This window comes from Sardina pilchardus, chromosome 10 (genome assembly GCF_963854185.1).
Source record: "Sardina pilchardus chromosome 10, fSarPil1.1, whole genome shotgun sequence".
In the NCBI taxonomy this organism is placed as follows: Eukaryota; Metazoa; Chordata; class Actinopteri; order Clupeiformes; family Clupeidae; genus Sardina; species Sardina pilchardus.
Genome location: NC_085003.1, coordinates 20,675,868 through 20,689,862, shown reverse-complemented (window position 1 = coordinate 20,689,862; position 13,995 = coordinate 20,675,868). Strand labels below are relative to the sequence as shown.

The following is a 13,995-nucleotide window of genomic DNA, read 5'->3' as shown; positions in this document are numbered from 1 at the left end:
GTATGACTGAATCTGAAACAAGTAGTATATCTCCATTTCTAATGAATCATCAAACAAATAGCTTTATACACACATACATTTTCATCTATACATAAGCGCAACAGAACTCACCCCGTCTTTATCTTGTTGAAAATAGCCACAGTGTGCCTCTCGAGTGGTCTTTCCCCAGCAAGCCCCCACAGCCCAGTCTGAGCTACAGTAATTACATTTGCCTCGGCTCTCCTCTCCATCCTTGACCTCCCACGGGGAGATTATACTTTTGCCTTTTATCTCCTCTGCAGAAGGTCACTGGTAAATGTGATTAATTGCGTGAAAGGTAAGCTGGACGCTGGTATATAACGGGACCCGGGGTTTGGGCTCTGGCTTTGGGTTTAGAGAAGGATGGGTCAAGCGGCCTCACTACCCTGCAGAAGAGGAGGCACATACATCACCGAACTCTATGACTGGTTCAGGTAAGAGTCTGGATCATGAGTGTAGACTAGTTGCATTATCATTTCATTTATTTGCAGGTTTTTAGGACAGGTGGTGGAATGGGAAGGAAAGTTAAACTGGGATAGCTGGACTGGGCTTTGTAGACCATTAATCTACTTGTGATTCATGTATTCATTGCTATTTAAATGGAATTTAAATGGAATTTGTTCTAATGACTCGTGTAGTTATAATACTATTTGAATGGGATTTGTCCTAACGGAACATCATTTATTTCTCTTAAAGTCAATATAATCTGCTTAACATGAATGCAATACTGACATGGATATCAAGCATTATAATCACACATTTAAATATCATTGTCAGAAAGTTCATGAACGAGTGTCCAAGTGGTCTGATCACTCTGCACGAGTTCAGGAGGCACTTTTGCGACGGCACCGCAGGGTCCGAGTCGGCCGAGTATGCCGAGCAGATCTTCCGCACGCTGGACAACAATGGGGTAGGCAGCACCTGCTTCTGCCTGGCACCGTCTACAGTACCCTGCTAACAGTGCAGACCCTCACATACCTCAGATAATGCTGGGATTATCCTCTCCCCTGACAGATCTAACCAGCTAGCTACAGCAACAAAAACAGATGTAATGAACATTTACAGTTTTTCTCAATTGTTTACACACAATTTCTGGTACTTGAGACACAATTCCCATAATATGTAGCTCATGCACCAACCTCCTGAACCAATTCTGCTGAACTATAAGCACAATTTCTGCTTTACACTCAAATTGCAGTTCTATAACACACTGTTTTCAAAACACTACACACAATTCTGTGCATTAGACACAATTTTCATGAAGAAAATCTCTTATTTTCACAAAGAACACACTGCCATTCAAATTCTAAAGCTAACTGCCCTACCATGCACACTGACTCATCAGATGGGCAAACTCCTGTCACACAGTCTTACAATTAGCAATCAGAGCTTTAGTATTACAGTAGTAGTACAGGCAGAGGCAGAGCCAGAGGAGTGAGAGTAAGAGGAGGAGGATGGGGAGGCCAAGGACGTAATCTCTGATGAGATCAGAGCCGCTAGAACATTGCTGCGTATCAATACAGTACAGTACCGGACAGTACAATACAGCTCAATGAGCACAGTAGTATAGTATTGCCTGTGGGCTGTTCTGTAAGACTGTAAAAATAAAGTATTTGGGGAAAGTAACCACTTTGTATTCCTACACAGTTTACAGTATTTTACTATTTGTTTGGCAGCCGAAAGATTACCAACACAAGGGCTTCTGTCTCCTAAACAGGAAACTGAAATCATGAGCATTGAAAAAACGGCATAACATTACAGCAAATACAAAGAAAAATAATAGAAAACAATGAGATATTTCAAAATATTGATAGGGTAAGCATATCAACTTACTGTATCAGCTTATCTACTGTTTGTAGTACTGTTTGTAGTGTAACACTGAACAAAAAAAGGCCCAAGTCATTATAATGAATGGAGAAGAAGTGTTTTCAATTCATCGCAGTGTTTTACACTGAGCACATCAGTGTTCAACTGGTCCTTATAAATGTCTTGATATATGATGGTTTGTGTGTGTCTCTTGACAACAAAAGAGCATTTTGAGGTGAAATTACATTGTTTTGAAGGTAAAGTGTCATTTTGCAGGATAATTGTGGAGTTTTGCCCATTGTGTGTGTTGTTTTGGATTTGTGTGTAGAGTTCTGAGAATATGAGGCATGTTTTCAGAAAATGTGTGTTAACAATCGAGAAAAACTGTAAGTATAGGGAAATGAGAAAAGCAAATTAGCTTATTTGGAATTCAATTAAAGTTGTTGTTGTAGTTTTTTGGCTTGTGTATCTGGAAATGTTGTATTCCAGTCCCTTGAGTGGAATAGGCTTAGCTGAGGGTTTCCTGGAGATGCTCTGTTTTTGATGCTCAGTGAGCTATTTTTTGACCAAGTTCTTTTGTATTATATTTATCTCAATTCTATGTGGGAGATCAGAGGAAATAGTTAAGATGTATAAGTTATTCCTCTTAAGATTTTGAGTCGTGGGATGGATGAAACTGGCCAAGTTAAATGATTGAGCAGCTGTCATGCAATTCCCAAAATAGAATTCAATTTCTCTGACCACAAGAATACTACAATGAAGGCCTTCCAAAATTACCTTCTGAACTTTTTCATATTTCTGAAAACAGCTGAGTCAGACAAAATAGTCAATTTCCTTTTTCACAGTTCTGGTTCAATCCTGTCAGGTATGATTTAACACTGTAGCAAATCATCATCAAGGTAATGTGTATATTGGGTGACCTTTTACATACATGCAAACTGATTTTGAAAACTGTAATTGGGCTATGCTTTGCAGGATGGAGTTGTTGATTTCAGAGAATATGTGACAGCCATCAGTATGCTGATAGCAGGCTCATCAGTGGAGAAACTGCGTTGGTCTTTTAAGCTCTATGACAAAGACAAAGACGGAGCCATAACCCGAGGAGAAATGCTGGAGATCATGCAGGTATAGCGCCCTCTTCCTGCCCATGATGGCATTTCACAGTTCTTTTTAACTTGTAAAATGTGTATTTATATTTACACACATGCCACATAGTTGTACATGTACAAAGATATATTCTGTATTCTGTTTTGGTTACATTAGTCTTTGTATTTTCAAACTTCTCATGTCATATTATGTATGTAATATCTAGTTTGTCCACAAGGAGTCAGGAGAACATCTGTTTTCTATAGTTCCTCACTGAATCTTCCCTATTTGATCTCAGGCTGTTTACAAGATGAGCGTGGCCGCCTCTATTACCGAAATCAACCCCCTCACAGCAGAGGAGTGCACCAACAGGATCTTTGTGCGACTGGACAAAGACAAAAACGGTGAGGATGCTTTTGGTACTGGTAGCCTACAACATGAGTAGGCCTAAATCATACAGTTCAGTAATCCTTTTGGCAGCAGATATATAGCCTACTCCCAGATCACACAGCTAATCATGGGATAACATCCATTATATGTTGGTCAATATGGTTTCTAAATCTCAAACCATCTGAATTCAATGTGGTCATGTTTGGGTTCACTAACTTAATCTAGAGACCTGAGTTGACATGCCGTAAAATGAGGCCTTGCCTTAAAATAGGCTACATAAATAACTCAAAGCAGAAGAACTTGATTCATGCCTTGCATCATGCCAACCTATTAAGCCACGACTCAGCTATTTCAACTATGAGTCAAACTCCTGTGTTGACTAACTCCTCTGTCCCTTCCTCAAGCTATCATCAGTCTGGAGGAGTTCATTGAGGGAGCTCTGGGTGACGAGTGGATCCGAGAGATGCTCGAGTGCGACCCCAACACTGTGAAGGTCGAGCGGCCACCAAAACGGTCTCTGCCTGATGAACATGCAACTGGGGTGCTGGACGACCTGCAGCTCACATCTACACCCCCTGATAACAATCCGAATCCAAGCCTGCTGTGATTATTAGGCTACAGTACATAAATTATTTTCTGATTCCAGGTCAAGAGACTGGACAGTGAATGCACCCATTATTCACCACCTCAAGAAGAACTGAACCCAGATCATCTCAATTTTAGATATGAATGAATCAGGCAACAACTTTATTTTTCTTTGAAGCTATAACAGAAAAACAAAAGAAAACACAATCTTACCTATGCTTTTTTGCTCTTACTGTGTGGCCCAATGAGAGAAAATATCACTAAAATGAAAGAAAAAGGTGTGTTGACCATAATTCGTTTCAAAAACTTGCCTTGATCTACCTTGACTTAGAGCTACAGTGACTAGACAACACAGTCACAACTCTACATAACTGTTTCTTTTCCATTAGCCCACAGCGATTATATCTTCAAAGCCGTTTCAATGATGAATGGCTGTTTGACAAGCAACCCACCAGCTGTTCTGACAACCGAGTGGTTTTAAACTTATTTTGTTCTTTAAGCCACGTATAGGCTACATTCCAGGATTACGTAGTCTAAAGAAACTAATATAGGCAGGCTTAACAATAATATATCTTTTCCATATATAGCCTACGTACAGTAGGCTACATTCAATGTGAAATGCCATGCAAGCCGCCTGTGTGATCCCACAACTGGTGCGTGCCCCCGTGGCGGGATGTGAGCGCGCCATGACGTACGGCTTCCCTTCCCATCCCTAGCTCTTTACCGTCATGGCGCAGGCGAGGGGGCACTACGGACGACGAGACAAGCAAACTGGACTAAGTTAAAAAGAAGAAAAAGTGCAGATTTGTTATCGTCTTGAGGAGTACTATTGATCGAACATAGGTTGACGTTTAGTTTCATCGATATTTGGTAAGTAAGCTTTTTGTTTTAACGCCTATCGTGTTAAGCCTGACCGAAAATCTTGACGAGTCAATTCAGAGAAAACTTGGTTACTTGAATGTAAGGCAAAAGTTTGCAAATTCGTTCAAAAGTAGGTTGTGCTGTAGTTACAGTATTATAAACGTATTTTAACAGAGAAAGGACTCTGCATTGAAGAGAAGAAGTTGCTTACATAGTACAGGAATTCCCTTCGTGATGGCGTTAATTGTCTCCAGTTATTAGCGTAGGCTACAAAATGAAAACATGAATCAAGTGAAATCGAACGCCGGGGATTCTCACAGCTGCGGAAAGAACACTTTGTTACTTCGGGTTCCTCTGCTCTAACATGTCTTTCTTTAAGCACTCGTAACTTGTGAAACGTAGCCTAAAGATATGGATTTAATAAATGGGCTTGGCAAAAGCTCAGCAAACATTTTGCGAATGTTGCGAAATCGCGTTAGACTCATATTATGGATTTAGGCTACATATCCATCATAAAGTAGCCTAATCTCAGCTCTGTTACTTTCTCTGACTGAAGTTGTTCACTTGAATGCTCACTTCACTGTCGTGATTCACACATTCCACGTAGCATGTTCCGAGAGACACCTCCGAGCCTGCAGTAATAGTCAAAACCTGCTGCCGTTGGCACTGCAGTTGGCGAACCTCACCAATCCATATCACCAAACGTCCTCTTGCATACAATTCAGATTGTTTCTCAAATCGGAATCACGTAGCTGGTGGTATAGAATTACAGATTTTCAGCTGTCAGCTTCCTGCAGTCCACCACCAGCTGAACAAGCATGACGACGAAGCATAAACTTTATGTTCTTCTGTACACGTTGGATATTGTAAACATCAGGTGATTTGTTTAGTGTGGCTGGTTTCAGTCATTACATAAAACTATGAAAGATTGGCAAAACATCCAGCCATGTGTAGGAGATCTGTTTTTCAGATCTGCATCTGTTATTGTCTGTCAACTCTTGCTGTTGGCAGTGTAGAGAAGGAAGGTGGGATTTGCCGATGTTTATATTGTCTGTACTCATCACAACTTTGAGAGAGGTTTCGGTTATGATTCATGACCTTAGAGGACTTATAAGGATGTGCATGGACTCTGAGAAGCTGTGGCTCTTAGTTCACAGCCAAAGCCCTTTACTGAATCATCTGCCTTGTCAGTCACACATCTGGACAGTTCAGTTTTTTCAGTTCCCGTTAGAAGAATTTGCTAAATGTCTTAAGACAAACATTTGGCACATGGCTACTTATCTGCATTTGTATGCTTTAATTCTGTGTCCTCTTGCAAACCTTGGGCTTTTGGTCATTCCATTGCGGGGTTATATTGAAAAAAGAGTTTTCATCAGTAGCTAGATTTTATTTGCTCTTTTAAGCATAAGCTGTTTCTAAGACAGTCACCCCCTTAAAGTAAACATAGACAGTTAGACCAGCCAGCTGGGTCAGCCATAATTTACAAATACGTATGTTTACTTAAACCCTCGGGCACTTTTATTTTTACTGTTGGGGCTATATTTAAGCAGTTGGAAGCCCCCTGCCTCCTCAGGTGCAAGCCGCATGTCTCACTCGGGCATTTGTGATGAGTGTAAAATTAGTGATGAATAACTCTCTCTCTCTGCCTCACTGCCCTCTTGGGCTCTCATCTGTGTTTATTTCCGATGCATGCCTGATGGGCGTCCTCTAGGATGCCTGGAATGTGTGCCGATGTTGGCCACACTGTCGACAAGATATGAAGGCTATGGCTCCTCTGGTGTACCCTCACAACCCTGCACGTCAGTCTGCTGTGATGCTTTTGGTCCGAGTATCCTGGAGTTCTGAAACGTGCTGACCGCCTTTAACCTGAGCCCAGTAATGCAGCATCTGTGACACGGGTTTCTCGGGGTCATGAAGAAAAGAGCTTTGCCTCAGTGAAAGGCACACTGTTATGGAGGCTAAGTAACTGGAAATCCAGAAATAGTCCTTTCTTTCACTGTCTCAAGTGCGGCACAAATCCCACTGCCTGATGACACTGAGCGGTCTAGCCTGGGGACAACGTTGTGATCCAGGCTTTTGTGCACTCATGGGAAGGCAACAACAGCATTTGCCTCGGATAGCTTCGGTTTCCCCCCCTCTAAATCCCTCACAGACCGTTTTACTGTCCTTCACATAGAATACCGCTTAGCATCTCTCTTTCACAGAATAGTTTATATTTATAGCTGCTTCACTAAGCATGACACAATGAGTTTGAGCTTCTGTACTGCGCCCAACGCGTTGCGGGTGAAAACAAGATTTGCTCTAAATCCACCCTTTGCAGACGCGTCTCTCTCTGCCGCTGCACATCTCCGCTCAGGCGAGGCCTGTCGACTTAACTTGCCTGCCACAAATACTCTCTTCCTCCCTCCATTACAGAGATGAGTGACCTGAAGGCTGACATTTCTCTCCAGATTGTGCCAGAGAGGGGCTTTCTATCAGAGATCCAGGGTTCAGAGCAGAGGCAGTAGTGTGTGTGTGTGTGTGTCTGTGTGTGTCTGTGTGTGTCTGTCTGTGTGTGTCTGTGTGTGTGTGTGCGTGCCAGTACCAGATCCCACTGGATGGACTCTGGTGCTTTGTTAGGCCTTTAGGGCTGATGGATTTGAGACCTCATTAGGGCTCCTCCTCCCCGCTCACACACTGCTACGCTTATTTCTCTTTGCTCAAGCAAATGTTAAGCCTTGTTATTACTCTAGTGGTAAAACATTTTAAGCCAATCGGTTAGCATTTTCTTGGACTTAAAGGAAGCGGAGGCAGGTGGGTTTTTAAAGCAGAACTATGCAAGGTTTTTTTTAGCTTAATTTGCCCTAACTAATCAGCTTCGGAGACATTGGAATGGTTATTTGACTTATTTCAGGTTGAATGACGGCTGTCTCACTTCCCCCCAGCGCTTCTGAGCGGAAAAACCATGCATGCAAGTTTTGTGTCACCGGGATGGTGGCACTTCCTAACAGAAAGTCTCCAGCCTCGCGATCATGCTCATGAAAAGGCAGACTGACCGATTGAGGAGTTTTGTAAACTGTACACGCTAAAGCTGTAGGGGAAACTCTGCAGAGAAATCTGCACGCATAAAACGAAAGCGAAATCGCCAAACCTAAACCTAATTTTGTATTGAAATGATCAATTAGATACTTTTATTTTCTATTATTTTCTATTCAAACAAGACATGATGAATTAGTCTAAACAAGGCGCCGTAGGTCTTGGACATTCAAGGCTCACCCATGTATTATTAAAGGTTGAAGAACCCCCATCAATCTTGTTGGATGTCCTTGTCAGTGAAGCATATTTTACGTAGTTGATCTGCTCAAGTGTACCATACCAACTGAAATTCCCTTAATGACTTGTATTAAATCAATAGTAGACAACAAATACATGCTGATGTGTAACGCCGGGCGCATACTGTAGGACTGGTGTCTCTGCCCCAGGACTCAGCGCTTCTTTAAGGGGCCATTCACAAACACAAGCGTCAGGGTGGAGTCTTTTGGAAATTCCACCCTTTGCGGTGAAGACAGGCCAATAAGGAGCCTTTTGATGATGATGGCAAGGTGGCCAACACTCCCATTGTCCATGAAGCTTCAGTCTGAGCTTCACCCTCCATCCTCCGTGGCAATGAATAGAAAATCTATTTTGATTGTCAGACACACGTCATGATAATCAGTCAGCTTGTTCTATTTATATGAGGAAGACGTAATCCATCAGTAACATCAGCAGCCAAAGGCGTCTCCGGGTTTGTCTGATATACTGTGACACTAAATGCAACCTTAAGCAGGATAGGTTCACCCTAACTGGGGAAATGCAACCTTAAGCAGGATAGGTTCACCCTAACTGGGGAAATGCTGTTCCCCAAACCATGCTTCCCACTCATGGATTGATGAAGGATACTTGCGGCTGCGGATGTGATTCGGCTGTGCAGGCCCCTGGCCAGAGGTGGAGTGCTGCAGATGATATTCTTTACTAACCCCAGGATCACAGGCGGCATGAAGACACCAAACTTTGATTTATTTAACTCTATTTTGATTATTCATTCTCAACTACAACATATATTTCCAACTGGAGTGTTTGGTGTAATGCATTGCCAATATAACTCTGCAGCCAAGATTAGGCAGAGGCTAATTTGTACATGTTTTGTACTAGTTTGTACACTTGTATGCTGCTTTGTACACACCTACTATATTTGCTCTTTTTCCTCACTGGTCAAGTGTAAAATTAAAACTCGCAGCCTATTTAAGTTTTCACTCGGTTTTCACAGATGTTTGAGTTCTTAAAACAGTGATGAATGAATGCAAAATGCAAGCGGGAAAAATTCAAAGATAAACGTGGCTCACTCTCCTCTTTCACAGGTCATCTTTCTCTTATGGCACTACAAGGAGAAGAACATGTTTCCCAAGTTCTCCTTGCCTAGTTGACAGTATCAACATTAATAAGATACTCTTCGACAATCCCCAGAGGGGTTCTTGGGCCACCCTGATCTTTCTCAGCAGACTAAAGTTCAGTTGGATCTTATGGCTGTCATGTCCATGACATGTTATTTAAAATGTCATCTGTATGGTAATGTTTGTTGACGTGCATTTCTGAAATGCCTCGAATTTTCTCCTATTGTGAAAGGCTGGGATTCTTGAATGCAGATGCTACAATAGTAAGCCTGTGTTGGGCCATGTGATTTCAGCCCGAAAAGAGCGAAACTTGAGCCCCACAAAGGCCTCATGTGTTATCGGCTCCACGGCTCGAAGCCATTGTGTGTCGAGGTTCCAGGAGGAAATTCCAGCCTTGCAGGGTTCTGCTATGCAAGGCAACCAGCCCTCTTTAACCAGAGCTCTCCATATATTTGGAATGCTGATATGACATGGCATTCCAAAAAAGTGACAGAAGCTATTCTGCAATTATGCCCCTGTTTGAGGCAGTGTTGATTTGCCATTGAAATGTTGTTAGAGTTTCAAGAGACTTGAGCAAGACAATTTATCTATTGTTCGTTCCTGCCTCAGGCAGCCTCTCAAGGCTGGGATGTTGTCCGGGCCTTAGATCTCTGGTGTTTGAGCAATGGTATCCTGTTTAATATTGTTTGATTTGGACATTCAGTTATTCCTTTTTTTTGTTTTAGTGTGTTGACTCCGGGGCCAGGGCCAAGATAGCCTTGCAAAATGGACTTCTGTTTAGTTTATGTTTTTGTCAGCATCAACCCATAGACTCAACACAAGCTCTCAAAGCTACTGCCTGCGCGTGGTTTACTACCAAGGGGAAGGCATTTTTTCTCTCCAAGCAGCTCTTATCAACTCTCTTCTGCTGCTTACCTCGAATAGCCCAATCTGCCAGCGCCTTGAGAAGAGAAGCCCCAATAAGCGATTTGTTCCGACCTTGGGGATTTTCATGGCCTCGCGGGCATGTTATGCACTGCTGCAGCTGCCTGTGGTGTGAAGTGGCGAGACAAACATGTCCTCGGGGCAAGTTTCCTTTCTCTTCATCCCCATTCAACAGGAACTCTCCCTCCTATGCCCTGCCCTCCCTCTATAACCCAGATTAGCCGGATGAGTTGAGAGCAAAGAGGCATCTAAGGGGAGTTCTGTCCTGAGTCATCATGGCCAAGTGGAATTTGGGTTTTGCTGAAACATGCTGAAATGCCTACATTTCTTCAGGGCAACTAAACGTGGGCACTCTCTTATATATGGCTCAATATTCCATCTCCATTCTTTACGTCTTCGGGAGAATATCCAAGCAGTTACCTCAAATTCTACAGTAGAATTGCCACACAAAAGTGGTAAATGTTTAGCTGAGTGACAAAAAAGGCTTGACATTTTGAAAAGATTCCTGCCCTACTAGTCACTCCCCTAAACCTGCATTTGTGCAAAATTATGGCTTAGTGCCTTTGTGGCACCCTCTGTAGAGGGTTACCACCCTAATTAGCAAAAGTACAGTATAAAACATATGCATTTAGACTGATGTTAAAAGGGTTCTGCAATCCACACCCTCAAGATGATGATTGTGTGGAAAGTTTTTAGGGTCTCTCTTCATTTGCAGATGAATATGTGTGATGTCCATCTTGCGGAGGACCTCCGGAATTTCTAGGAGGGGTCTTTCAGGCCAGTCCTAAAAAGAAGAGAAGAGACACACACTGTCAGCACTGCTGTGGGGAGTCCTCAGGAAGTCGGGCAGCTGGTTAAATAGCAGACTCCACCAACAAAATGACTCAACACTTTCTCCAACCACTTTGACTGTTGACTGTTCTGTTGGAAAGCACTGACGAGTGGAAACACTAGGATCACTTGTTGTGGGACTCTGTGGTGGGTAGTACGCTTTCGTGTTACATTGCCCTGGTCAACAGAGGTGAATATGTCCTCTGTGTAAAGTGTGGAGATGTTTGGTCAGGTCCTTGGGTGCACCACACCCCACCTACTCAAAAGGTCTGTTGTGAATGAGGTGGCCTTTGCTTAAGTGCAAGTATGTGGTGATCAAGCTTTTGTTGACGGGCAAGTACACAATGGACATTCCTATACCCAGGTATCGATCATTTAGTTGCTAGACATTTCTAGGCCTTCACACCATTTCATATGGAAACTGACGACTGGAGATTATTACAACGTAAAATTATGAGCTGTGGAGAATGTGACTTTGAGCTTGGTGTGGCTGTGACTGTTGAGCAGAGGTTAGACTGAGAGGCCACTGTGTTTCTGGGCGGTTGTCCAAAGGAGGCCCCACTATGTGTCCTCACTGTTGGCCAAACAAAGTGCCCAGTGTCCATCGGCAGCAACTCGAAATGCAGCGCCAGGGACTGAGGCGACTGGTAGCCACTCTGCTCTGGAAAGGGTGTCTGTTGGTGTGAGGCCATCTGGGTAACCCAGGGAAAGGCGGAACAGCCAATCCCTCAACCTGAGACAAGTGGAGCTCCTGGGACGCTTTTACTGCACTCTTAACGACCACGCTGCAAAGCCCCGAAGATTCCCCACATTCCAGACGCATCTCAACAGACTGCAGACACCTCCTAGACACCTCCTGAAATTCAGTAGGTTAGGGTGGTGATCTTCCTCACTTTACTTGCAATCTTCTGAAGTTACTAATTATATATCAAGTTGATAATTGACTGAAGACAATGTAACATCAATGTAACATATAGTCAAATGCACACCATTCTGCCTTAAAAAAAAAAAAAAAACTTTTCTTTTGGAAGTACTAATGCATCTACATCATACATTGTAGTGTATTATTTGGGAGCTAGAGCTCTCTGTGTGGGCATAGCCCAGATCTAATTGGTGTCCCACTCATTGGCTAGCGCTAAGTAAAGCTCTCCTCTCGGTGAGTTCCTGGTGCTAAATGACAGGCCCCGTGGTGGGAGCCGCTCATTAGGGACCGTGTGAGCGCAGCACAGCGTCGCTGACAGCCTCCCCCGCTCCCACTCGGCCCCAGCTCCACCCTCTCCAGGCTTTATGACAGAGTCAACACACAAAGAACAGCCATTACGCCGAAATGAAAAGGGTCGGCTTCTCAGCCCCCATTGTTTTTGGACCTCTGATCTACCAAGGTCCCATTTGCCGTCTGACACGTGTACAGCTGATTGTCAGTGTTTCCGTTGGTGTGTGGTTGGGGGGTGAGGGCCAGCTCCCTTCGTGCAAGCTGCGCCCTAAAGCACTGTAGTTGCTAGCTCAAGTTTTGTGGTTAGTGCAAGTGTAGTCTGTTGTGCTTTACTTGCCATCTTGCCCCAGTACCCTTTAATATGAGTTCCACCTCCCCATGGTTGCCAAGCTAGATGTATTATCATTCCTGGTGCCTTTTGTTATACTATCCTATTGTTAATGTGACCTGAAAAGACCTGCTTGCTATATGATATTGTTATCATCTTGTGTTTTGTGTAATGCATTGTCATTGTTAAGTTTAGGGTGTGTTGTGTTCTCTTGAATTTCCCCTTGGGGATCAATAAAGTATCTATCTCTATCTTTTGCTTGGGATTGTGATGTTTTATACTGGTCTGTGGGACATGACATGAGCATTTATTCTATGTCTTGACATCATGTGTCGTGTGCTGTGTTTGTTTCTCAGGGTTGTGGCTGAGCTGCCAGAATGATGTCGGACGCCAGTGAGATGTTGGCGGCGGCGCTGGAGCAGATGGATGGCATCATCGCGGGTAAGGGGCCGTCGCCGTCGCTGTGCCTAACCAGAACACCTGCAAAAAACTTCTTGTCTAATAAAATCTAACCAAGTGTTTTAATCTTATATCAAGATAAATAAACTAGTTGGTATTGTTTTCAGTACAAAGAGACGTACCTAGTGCTTTCTTTTGAAATCATTTGACTTAATTTAAGAAAAGTTTGTCTTATTTTAAGTCAATTCTTCCTGAACACAAGCAAAATTATCTGTCGGTCCGTGCAGTAAGTAAATTTGTCGTAAAACAAGCAAAATGATCTGTCTGTGCAGTAAGTCAATTTGTCTTGATAAGACTCCAAGTCTTCTTAAATTAAGAAATGTATCTTTTGAGAGAGCGCTTGGTAAGTATTTCCATACTTAAAACAATACCAAATAGATTTTTTATCTTAATATAGGTTAATTACACTTTGTTAGATTTATTTTTTTGCAGTGAACACCTGCACAGCTGCCCAGCTGCCCAGGCTCCACCTGTCAAACCAGACATGCTAATGTGCTTCAGCAGGACTTTCTGTTAGCATAGAGCTCCTGACCAATATGCAGAGTTTACAAGCCACAAGACTTAAGATTAGTGGGTTGTATCATATATCAGAGCTGTCTGCACATTTTAAATGACAAAAGTGGAAAAGCAGAAGGTCCATGTTGCAGCTGAGAGGTTTGTGTGTTTACTATAGTGAGCAATATGTGTGTTGTTAACTGCTGGTATTTCTTGCCATTTACTGCTTTCTTTTTTGAAGATGCTGCGTTACATCATCAGTGCCATCCACTGCATGAGAGTATGAAGTCGGGTCATGTTTCTGTTTCACTTGTTCCTTAAGTCATTTGAGTTGAAGCTGGCAGCTCGGTAACTCAAGCTCAGAGGAATAGGCAAATGTGCTGTAGTAGTGGCTTGTTTTCCCTGTCTGTTAATTATAGCTGACATTTCCAAGTGGAAATGGCCTGTCGGATCACATGATAGCCCCAGGTTCCTGTAAGACCACGGCTTTTCTTCTGTCCTGACCATCCCTGTGGTCTGCTCGGCCGCCGTCTCCTCTATCTTTGCCCGTCTCCACGGGGATTAGAATAGCTTTCCTCTCACGTCATGAC

The 13,995-nt window shown here is 43.1% G+C and overlaps 2 protein-coding genes across 7 annotated transcripts in view; both read left to right on the top strand.

Moving 5' to 3' along the window:
• Positions 1-381: 381 nt before the first annotated feature.
• si:ch211-245j22.3 (uncharacterized protein LOC563798 homolog) lies at positions 382-3,907 on the top strand. The gene is made up of 5 exons (XM_062546473.1): positions 382-452; positions 796-928; positions 2,800-2,949; positions 3,209-3,314; positions 3,705-3,907. The coding sequence occupies exons 1-5, from the start codon at positions 382-384 to the stop codon at positions 3,905-3,907; spliced, it is 663 nt and encodes a 220-aa protein (XP_062402457.1).
• A 688-nt stretch (positions 3,908-4,595) lies between these two features.
• Positions 4,596-13,995, top strand: part of ppfibp1b (PPFIA binding protein 1b) — a 31,313-nt gene continuing 21,913 nt past the window's right edge. For 4 of the 6 annotated variants that reach the window (XM_062546927.1, XM_062546926.1, XM_062546925.1 and 1 more), the window contains exons 1-2: positions 4,596-4,755; positions 12,808-12,892. In XM_062546927.1, coding sequence (XP_062402911.1) covers positions 12,829-12,892 — 64 coding nt within the window. In that variant the 5' untranslated portion in view covers positions 4,596-4,755; positions 12,808-12,828. The remainder of the gene's footprint in view (positions 4,756-12,807; positions 12,893-13,995) is intronic. The other 2 variants (XM_062546929.1, XM_062546928.1) reach the window with 1 other exon arrangement.